At 45.7% G+C, this 10,969-nt stretch overlaps 1 protein-coding gene across 1 annotated transcript in view; it reads right to left on the bottom strand.

The window, feature by feature from the left end:
* Positions 1–7,260: 7,260 nt before the first annotated feature.
* GCC2 (GRIP and coiled-coil domain containing 2) overlaps positions 7,261–10,969 on the bottom strand; it is a 36,129-nt gene continuing 32,420 nt past the window's right edge. The window contains exons 22-23 of the mRNA XM_082641870.1: positions 10,392–10,593; positions 7,261–9,333 (exon numbers count right to left, since the gene is read on the bottom strand). Of these exons, the coding sequence (XP_082497996.1) occupies positions 9,263–9,333; positions 10,392–10,593 (273 nt within the window). The 3' untranslated portion in view covers positions 7,261–9,262. The remainder of the gene's footprint in view (positions 9,334–10,391; positions 10,594–10,969) is intronic.

Raw genomic sequence — 10,969 nt, 5'->3', positions numbered from 1 at the left:
TCAAAAAATATATATATATATATACATGTAACTTGTTTCCTCTCCCTGTGCTCACACCAATTTCTTCTCTAATCTGACCTCAGCTCTCTGCAGGCTCCAGTGGATCCTTGTTGCTAAGTCCCCCGGACCGGTGGTTCCCAAACTTGAGTGTGGACCAGAACCACACAGCATGCATGTTAAACCCTGCCTGCTGGGCCTCTGGCCTGTGGTTCTGATGCAGGGGGTCTGGGTGGGGCTGAGACTTGCATTTCTAACCAGCTCCCTGGAGATGCTGTGGCTGCCGTCCGGGGAGCACACCTTGAGAACCACTGAGCAAAGGGAATGAAGCGATCAGATCTGCAAGCAAGAACAGGCACATGAAAAAATAGAGTCCTAATTGGTTTTAACCCCAGGGGGGAAAGACTTGTTAATCATTCCACTATAGTTAGTAATTAATGCAAGGCCCTTCTCACATCCTTTCCATTCTCTTTTCAATTTAACTTAAATTTTCTTTCATAATTTCTTTCTCCTATTTTTTCCCTTCACACTCATGCCCTCCCTCCCCACTGCTCCCAACTCTAAGGAAGGATTCTCACAGTTTTGGTATACGTCCTTTCTTTTGCTTATGTTGTTGGAGAATATGTATGGTGGTTTGTAAATGTCCACGTTACATTATGTGAGGGGTGTTGGGCTGTAGGTCTCGCCGTCTCTTGCTCTGCCCTGTGTTGAAGCACCACCTGCACGCGAGCCTCTATTTCAGGCGCTACTGTAGCTCTGCAGATCCACCTCCACGCCGCCTACAGGTGGACACCAGTTTGCCTCCCCACTCCCTGCTACCAGGGTGGATGCTTAGACGAAGACTCCCGGGCTCGAGCCTACGGCCTCCTGAAAACGCCCCACTTCACGTGGATAAGAAAGAGCCCGGCGCCAGGGGACATTGCACAGGATGCTGAAAGGTGAAGGAGGCTCAGCTTTCATACAGGTTCCTAAAACTCTGCTCCTTTGAGCTACACAGGGACCAGCCCCTTACCCTCCCCCTCGGGGTTATCCGCCGCCACGAGGTCAGTGCAGTCACAGCAGAAGCCAGTCTGGCTTCGTGTGTCGCCTGGTGACGTACGTCCCACAGTGTCACGGCCGGGGAGGGGCTGGTCAGGAGGGCGATGGGGTGTGTGTGTGATCACTCATGGAGGAAAACACGGCAAAGAATGAACCACAATGTTAGTAACGGCTTCCTCGGGGTGATCTTTACACTGCTTGTATTTTTCAAGTTTTAAACTTTAGGGACATGGAACTGGTTGATCATAACACTTTGTTCCTGACACTTTCATCCTTGGTCCATTAATGGCTCACTTTTAGTTCATCGTTTTGTTACACAGTTGATTATTTTTAATAATGTAGTAAGAACCCATGAAAATACCACTTAAAGAAAAGCTAGGTCCTTCATAATAATTTACATAAATACATGGTTACCCCCTGGAACCATCCTCTTCCCTCGCTCCATCCAAGGCGGCTCTCATCCTGAATTCCTTGTTTACCGTCTCTTCTTTTTATATAGTTTTATTGAATCTATATGAATTCTTGAACATACACTCACATATCTGCAAACAAGCAACTAAAACTTTAGTTTGGTTTAACTTTATACAGAGAATACACTATATAAAATCCATTAGAACTTTTTTAAACAATTTGCATTTTTCTTTTTTTTTAATAAGCAGATAATTCATTTTTAATTATTATTTATTTATTTTTTGGCTGTGTCGGGTCATTTCTGCATGAGGGCTTTCTCCAGTTGTGGCACTCTTCATCGCGGTGCGCGGGCCTCTCACTATCGTGGCCTCTCTTGTTGCGGAGCACAGGCTCCAGACGCGCAGGCTCAGTAGTTGTGGCTCACGGGCTGAGGATACTGAGGATCCACCCAACTTAGTCATGAGGTATTATCTTCTTTTACACATAGTTGGATTTGATTTGTTAATCAAATTTTGTTTAGAAGTTTTGTAGCTATATTCACTATGAAATGGTTTGCAATGTTCCTTTCCAATTATATCTTATCTGTGGTATCAGGGTTTATGCTGGCCTTATAGAGTAAGTTGGAGAATATTTCCTTTTTATTGTCTGAATAAATCTGTATGAAATTGGGTCAGTTGTTAATTGAAAATGTGGTGGGACATGACTGCAAATGTTTTCTTCTTGAGAAGATTTTAAACACCATTTCAATTTCTATTGTAGGTATAGGGTTTTTCAAGCTTTTAAATTCTACACAATCATCGTACACAGTAATACAGAGTAAATTTAAATTTTAAAGAAATTGTTTTATTTCATTTCTAAAGTTTCACAATTGTTAACAGTTATTTATATTATTCTCATATCTTTTAAAATTCGACTTTATCTATTATGTGTCCCCTGTTTATTAATAAAGTTACTTGTGTCATCTCTCTGCTTCTCTTGGTCAATCCTGCCAGAGTTGTGTCTTTTAAAAGATATGAGAATAATAAGCAGGATTTTACTACTTTTCTCAAAGAACCAAGTTATTTTTCATATGCCTTTAAAATCTCATGTGTATTTTATACTTACAGTATATCTCAGTCTGGAATAACTACATTTCAGTCTTTCAATATCCACATGTGAACAGTGGCTACTGTATTAGACACAGAAGTTCTAGAACAAAGGAGTTCATTCTAAAATATTTCAAAGTCGTCATATATAAGGCAGTTTGAAAGCTGATCTGAATGGTTCCTCCTTTTCCAGGAAAGGAGGCAGAAATAGTGCAGTCATGAAATTAAGTTAGCTGCATATTTTATGGGTCCCAGGAGAAACGCACAAGGCCAGAGAGACTGATCTCAGTCAGAAGCTCAGAATGAATCATAGGAATTAAACACTGGACAACGTCCGGTGGTTAACAGGAGTTTTCAGCTTACAATGAGATCACTCTATACCATAAAATGTAGAGAGTTCCTAATCATGCTTAGTGTAACAGGTATACTGATACGCTGTTCTAGACGCTACAGATCCATAACTTTGTGAAAAATGGCATTTCACTCTTTGGGAACTGTATCTTATCATCTTAAACTGCACTAAAATAAATAATATAAACTATCTGTTACATTGCTCAGAACAGGTCTGAATTCTAGCCTCTACTTTGGTTATAAGTAATAAAAATCATGCTTTTGTGCACAAACAAGATATCGAAAGAAATCAATTGTGAATAACAAGCAGTGCTCTTAGCAAAGGGTGACTCTTTTTGGAACCTGGTACAGTATGGGCACAAGGTCTGTTTACTGATTGTTTTTCATGTTTATAAATTTTCTTAATTTTAAAAAGAATCCCTTTCACTGAAAGTCTGTGGTGTCCTCGGTTTTCTTCCATCTTTGTGCCACTAGACTTAATGCACCACTACCCCTTCCTCCCCGTGCAGTGAGTCACATTTATACCTATGCTCAGACAAAGCAACTGGAAAATACATCATGGGATAATGTAGGTACTCTGAAGCCAGGCAGACCAGGCTTCACGCAGTTCCATTTCCTCGGGGAAGTTACTAAGAGTAAAGACTGAAGTTAAAACAGAAGTGTTCTCCAGGGAGTGTGGCCTTCTGGTAATCTACTGGGGTAAGAAAAGGAGCAAGAAGGCATGGCCAGTCCTCAAGGGCCCCCCCAGGAAAGCGTACCCTGTGTCTAGCCAGCAACAAGTTAAGAAACAGCATTTAAAGTTGATCAAAAGCCAAACAAAACCCAAACACCTGCTTTCTTCAAAGTTACCAAAAAAGATACAAGAAACACAGCTAGCAGAAATCGCAATATCTTGGATAAACTACATTTTAAATTGCTTTTGCTAATTAGGAAAGCAGTAACAGAAATGACCTAAATGTCATTGATATTAATTTTAAAAATATTTAATTTTTGTACTTAGAATTTAGTACATCCCTCAGAAAAGATTTATAGCCACAAACAATGGTTTCTCTGGATAACATTAATGCTAATCTTCTTGGTAATGACAGTGACAAGAGTGTGCTGAAACTAGTCTGTAATTCTACATTGAAAGTGGAAAATAAAAACATGTAACATTTATTGTGTGTGTCCTATGTCCCAGATACTGTGCTGAGTCAGCCTCTGACTGCATCATTTCATTTAATCTCCTGAGGTTATTACTTTTATTGGGCAATTAGGAATGAGTTAGTTGCAATGCAACAGGAATTACACAAATTGGCAAATCTACAGACAGAAGGCAGATTAGTGGTTGCCAAAGGTGGGATGGGTTAGTGGGGGAGAGGCTAACAACGGGTAGGGAGTTTCTTTCTGGAATGATGAAAATTGGGGCTGGTTTCACAATCCTGTGACTACACTGAAGCCATCCAGCTGTACACTCTACACAGTGAGTTTTATGGTAGGTAAATTATACCTCAATATTTTTAAAAAACACAATGTACAAATTATGTAAAAAAGAGAAAACTGTGTGCTTCAGGTGGGGAAAGAATGCATAAAATGAACATGTTTGTCATGAGAAAACCATGAATTTATTGTTGATCCTCTTTCATTTACACTCTCACCCACTTTTCCCTCCTCCCATATTAATTTAGATCAAATGTGACTTTAATAAATATTTCAGCATGTTTTTAAAAGAATTCTTTTTAAACCTAAACATTATCAAAACTAAAAAAGCTAAAAATATTTCCTTAATATCAAATATGTTGTCAGTGTTCACGTTTCCATTTCCAACACCTTTTTTTTTTTCAGTAAAACTGTTTTTTATTTGTTTGTTTTTGGTTTTTTTTTTTGGTACACAGGCCTCTCACTGTTGTGGCCTCTCCCATTGTGGAGCACAGCCTCCAGACGCGCAGGCTCAGCGGCCATGGCTCACAGGCCCAGCCGCTCTGCGGCATGGGGGATCCTCCCAGACCGGGGCACGAACCCGTGTCCCCTGCATCGGCAGGCGGACTCTCCACCACTGCGCCACCAGGGAAGCCCAAACTGTGTTTTTTTTAAATTGGAGCATAGCTGATTTACAATGTTGCATTAGTTTCTGCTATACAGCAAAGTGACTCAGTTATACATACACATATATCTACTCTTTTTTAGATTCTTTTCCCATACAGGCCATTACAGAGTATTGAGTAAGAGTTCCCTGCGCTATACGATAGGTCCTTATTAGTTCCAACATCTTTCAAAAAAACTTTACACATTAGCTACATCAAATAATCTATTATTTCCACTTTTTTTTTTCCCTAGGAGGACCCGCATTTGGAACCTTGTTTATTCATCCTCAGCCTCTTGGCCACTGCCCAGCCACCATCCAGGGACCCGGCTCAGTGCTCTCCCATGTCGAGTCTCTGCTCGGTGGCTGCTGTTTTACGTGTTCTTCTCCCTCTGCAGCAGGTTCTCTCAAAGGTTCCTTAGAAAGGACATGGGAAGTAATTTTTTTTTTCTTCAGTGCTTAAGGATCTGAAAATGTCTTTCTCTTTCCATTTAACTGAGAGCTTGTGTTTACAGAATTCCAGGCTGGAAATCATGTTTCCTCAGAATTTTGAAGGAATTTCTCCAGTGCCTTGAGGTGCGCAGTGCTGCTGTCGAGAGGTCTGATGCGGCTCCCCTTTCCCTCCTGTGTCCTGCGTATGTGACTTGTTTTTTTTCTCTTTGGAAACCTTTTAGGAGCCTCTTTTTCTCCTAAAATTTACATCGATATTCCTGTTTCAGTCATCTTCCTCCACTTACCATGGGGCTATGTTCCACTAAACCCACTGAAAGTGGAAAATGCATTTAGTACACCTGACCCCATAAGTGTTGTAGCCCAGCCCGCCTTAAACGTGCTCAGAACACTTACGATAGCCTGCAGTTGGGCAAAATCATCTAACACAAAGCCTGTTTTATAACAGAGTGTTTACTATCTCATGTAACTTGTTGAATTCTCTACTGAAAGTGAAAGCAGAATGGTTGTCAGTGTACCAACTGTTCACCCTCTGGTCGCGGGGTGACTCGGAGTCATGGCTCCACTGCCCAGCAGCACGGCAGGGGCCGAACCACGTACTGCCAGCCTGGGGGAAAAGAGCCAAATTCAAAATTCCAAGTACGGTTTCTACTGAATAGGTATCGCTTTCGCACCATCAAAAAGTCAAAAAATCTTAAGTCGACCTGTCGAAGTCAGGACTGTCTCTACTGGATCTTTGATCAGCCCTTTATTTTGAACTTCTCTTTTAGTTGCTCAAAGCTTTCTTGCAATATTTCTTTGAAATTTTCTATTTCTTTTATTTTCAGAGACCAGAGACCATTAAATTCTGAGCTTCCTAGATTAGAATAGAATGTCTGCTTCTTTTTGTTCAATTTTTTTTTTTTCTGTTTGAACTTTAATATCACGAGCTCATTCCATATTGCTAGTTGAAGGCCCTGGAACTCTTGCCCCAGGTTTCCGTGATCCCTGAGCATCAGCTTGGCCTTCTTTGCGCTGGGCTTTCCCCACTCCTTCTGGGCATCCGGAGCCCCTGCGTTTACACGTCTCGATTCCGGGCGCACAGGCAAGCTGACTTGACTCTCGGTCCCAAGTCCTCACCCTGAGAGAATCTAGGTGGTCTGGCTCGGGTAGGGCCCTGCACCTGGTCCAGGTGACTATGGCTGGGCCTCCCTGCATCTGTATGGTGTGTGTGGGGAAGGGGCAGTGACCGTCCTCAGAGAGCAGGGGTGAGGGCAGACTCTGGAGAGGTGGGTGGGAGTGGGCCCATCCTCCAAGGAAACCAGGTGGTCACCTGCATTACTGAACCTGAAATCACGTTTCCTCACCATATTCAGCATTCAACTCACAGGAGCCTTTCTATTTTTTTAAACGGTAACAACTTGAATGTCAGAACTTGATTCTTTTCCCACGTAATCACATTTTGAATGCAGGTGAACAACATTTCCCTTCTCCATATAACCAAATACATAAACAACCAGACGCTTTTTAACACTCATGGGTGAAAATCAGCCCAAAGACACCGCAAAGTTGTAACAGGTTGTCCTCCTGGGCTTATGCCGAAGCCACAGTTGATTTTCAGACACCAAATCAAAACACAACAGTCGGGCTTCCCTGGTGGTGCAGTGGTTGAGAGTCCGCCTGCCGATGCAGGGGACACGGGTTCGTGCCCCGGTCCGGGAAGATCCCACATGCCACAGAGTGGGTGGGCCCGTGAGCCATGGCCGCTGGGCCTGTGCGTCCGGAGCCTGTGCTCTGCAACGGGAGAGGCCACAACAGTGAGAGGCCCACGTACTGCAAAAAAAAAAAAAAAAAAAAAAAAAACACAAACCACAACAGTCTTGCACCAAGTGCCACCACCACGTTCCTATTTAATCAAACGTGAGCATTTGTGTGCTCTGTTTACCAAACAGCAACGTTGCTGTATCTTCATGGGAACTATTAGATTCATCATCGGCTGATGGGGGTAAAGGACACGGCACTGCTAGTGAGTAGTCCGCTTCTGCCTAAAGGAATGTAATTCTCCAATTACGCTGACTGCAGCATAAGCAGAGTTCGCTGTACAAGAAACCCTCACACCACAGAGGCCGGAACTTGAGAGGTGCCCACGGAAAGGCCAAGGTGGCCTGAGTTTCAGCTGGGTGTCAGATGCGGCAGGCACCACGGACCCAAAGGGTGACCTGCATTCCTCCAAGCACCCAGGGTCCGAGGTCCCAACTGGTAAAGACAGCAGAGAAGGAACCCAAGGTTCATTTCATAAAGCAACTCAAAATGCCCAGGAGACCTCGGTTAATTGAAGATGAGCAGGCGTAACAATGCAACACGTTTAATAGAAATATTAAAATAATCATTACATTTCCCCTCATTGCTGAAACCAGGGAAGGATACCCCTTTTGTAATCAAAGTAATATATTTTTTATCTTGCTAAAAGGCATTTTTGTTATTATGTCCATAGGTAGAGAATATATTTCAAAACAAGTTTTTACAGACTTCAAAGAGGCCTGGACTTGCAGAGACAGTGAAATTTATTTAAATACTGTGACAGTTATAGCGCATACTGCTGGCATACTCATATTCACAGCTTATAAAGGAAAAAACTAAACTTAAACTTTTAAAGCCAGCTCTGAAATAGATGCATTTCATTAATACATTCACTAGTAGGTCTGTTCTTCTAAAACAGGAGGAAAGACAGACATTGAGATTTTTGTTTAAAGAACAAACTCAACATGTCAGCAGCAAATTTCAGTTAAATTAAATTGGAAACCAAAGTTCCCAGTCACCAAAGTACAAAGTCAGTTCACCAGCTGAGACTGAAGATCGGCGTATGAACTGGAAGCTAAGAGAGCTCCCCAGAGCTACTGTGAGGCGATTTTTCCACAAAGAAATACTGCAACTAGCATTCTCACGTTTATGATTTAAGGACACGTGTTTGATGGGCTCCATGGAATATTCAGAGGCGCCCAGGCAGGTGACCCGCACCTAGAGCTTCTCTCGGGGCTGTGCGACCTCCCAGGGCCCCATGCAGCACGCAGCAACCTGTCCGCTGGGGCCGGGAGCATGCGGAGCCGCAAGCCGGCGCCCCGGTGAACGGTCATCTGGGGAGGCGGCCCGGGTCCCGCCAGACTCCTGGCGTGGAAGCAGCTGAAGCACAGCAGGAGCCTGGGCAGGGCCCCGGCCCCCCACCAACCCCCACGGGAACGTGGCGACCAAGGGCTTACGATCTGACCCCAGAACAGGTTTTGAGGTAATACACTTCAGAGAAAAAAGAACAGCTCATTTGAAAGGAAATAACGAAATGAATCACATTTTAACTTAGTCTCGTAACAAACAGCAGCACATTCACTTTACATTCCCGTAATAAAGACGTCAGCGTTACTGATAAAGCGTTTTCCTTCACACTCTAACTCACAAATTTTCTCTCATCATTTGTCACTAATAACAATCTATCTGCAAGTCTGACCTTGCGATAAATGGTCTTCAAACATTATTTTAAAAGCCTGAATCCCAGCTGGTACAGGACCGAAATCTAGTTTAACTTCAGAATTCACAGTGCGGCCCCGACACAGGTGGCCTGAGGGTCCGGAGGAGGGAGTGGGGTGGCCTCGTGGCCCCTGGGTCTGGCGGCAGCGGGAGGGGCAGGGTCCCTGGGCCGCGGCCCCTCCCACACTCCACCTGCTGGAGTTCACCGCGGGCCGAGCCCTTTAAACCCATCAGACACACGTACGGACACACACACGGAGACGTGACTTATGTACACACGCTTCTGGACAAAAGAACGACAGACATATATGTGAACCTTTTTTGCCGAATGGATTCTATTTGGTTAATAAATAATGCTTTTCCCATCGGTCTATCGAAGTCCAGACCAGCTGTGCAGATAGGACGCCCAGCCGGAGGAACGGGAAGCATTTTCCTCCTCACCTGTGGGGAGCAAAACAAAAGCGTTAATCTTCACACACCACATTTTCATGCTACAAACCTGTCTGTCCTTACACTTATAGCATTTCCTGTCTGTCTCAGACAATCCCCGAATGCATATTGAGCAACAACATACAGCCCTGGGAGCTGTGGCCAGCTGGGAGCACACATGTACAGAAGCAAGGCTCCGTCTTGTCAGGGGGCTGAGATCCTGATTCTGCACAGAAAAATGCTGTGTGACTCACTTCCTTCGGGAGCAAAGCTGACTTATCACACGTCATACGTCAAGCAGGAAAGACACACGCAGCCTGTGAACCTGCTGGGACCTGACACGCGGGGAGCAGGCGTGTTAACACGTGCATGGCCGGCAGAGCACCAACCTGCCCTGCCCAGCAGTGCCCCCTGCACGCTGCTCATGTAGGGACCAGGGTGGCGCTTTCTGTGGTCTTTCCTCACACAGAGGCTGGAAGTTCTCCCCTGTTCACATAAAAGTGAAACTGCCCCAGAGAAGACTCTTAATAGCAACCAGAGAAAGGAGACACGCTGCCTCATTGCCTTCGAAGGAGTAAACAGTTAGGCCCACGATGGCCTTCTCAGCAACGAATTCGCCCCGCTGGAAATTCTCCGCAATGCACTTCGTGTGTAAGGAGAGCTTTCTAGCGGAAGGTTTGAGATGCAGGTAGGAATGTACTCTCCACGCACGGTCCTGGGCCTCGGCAGCCCCACTGGGGACACTTCTCTCCCACGACCCTGTGGGGAACGGCTCCCGGGGGGTGGGTAGGGTGAGGACATCGACCACACGATAAAAAGTACGACACAGAAGGGAACTGTGTTCGTGGGCAGGATTCAACTCTAGGATCACAAATCCAATTTCAAAGAACTGGAAGATCAAACTGGACACTGCACTGTTGCCTGCTGTGTGAAAATGACGCAAACACACCTTAGCTGCCCTAAAACGTTAAAGAGCCAGCTTTTCAACCCTACTCATGGGGACACACACGGCAGAGCGCGTCCAATGGACAAAGTTTCAAAGCTCTGGTCTGCGTCCCGGGCACGCGCACCTTGGGCGGCGGCGGCCAGCCTGGCCTTCTCCTCGGGGCTGAGCTGCAGCATCGTGTCCACGACGGGCAGCAGCCGCGCCCGCTCGCTTCCCGGCTTCAGGAGGATGAACTGCAGCAGCACGTTCTTCAGGTATTCCAGGTTGGCGGCCGACTGCTCTCGTGCCTGGTTCCTCTCCAGCCGCCTTATTTCACTCTTCAGAAGCTGGTGTCAGAGAAAGGAGTGCAGACGGGTTAACACGGCAGACTGGAGGCACGCGGTCTTCTTTCTCTTCCCCGAAATGCCCCCAAAATGGCAACAAAGGAGCGACCAGGCCGGCAGAAAAGAGTAGATGAGAAACATCAAGAGGCTCCTAGAAGTCGGGAAGCAGGCGCCGTGGGAGACGGAGCCAAGGGGCCCGGCCGCAGAGGCAGCACCGCGCACGGTGGGAAGCGGGGCCGAGACCGGGGACCGGGCTGGGGGGATAACGCGGGTCGGCGCCCCCTCCGCACTCGGCAGAAGGGAGCCAGGGCTCAGGGCTCCGGGATGACAGACTGTGGGCCACACCCACCGCCATCCCCACTCCCGCCCCCGCCCGGCA

Source organism: Mesoplodon mirus, assembly GCF_964341445.2.
Source record: "Mesoplodon mirus genome assembly, chromosome: 14".
Classification (NCBI taxonomy): Eukaryota; Metazoa; Chordata; class Mammalia; order Artiodactyla; family Ziphiidae; genus Mesoplodon; species Mesoplodon mirus.
The sequence above is the reverse complement of the archived record's forward strand: the minus strand, read 5'-3'. Positions and strand labels throughout refer to the sequence as shown.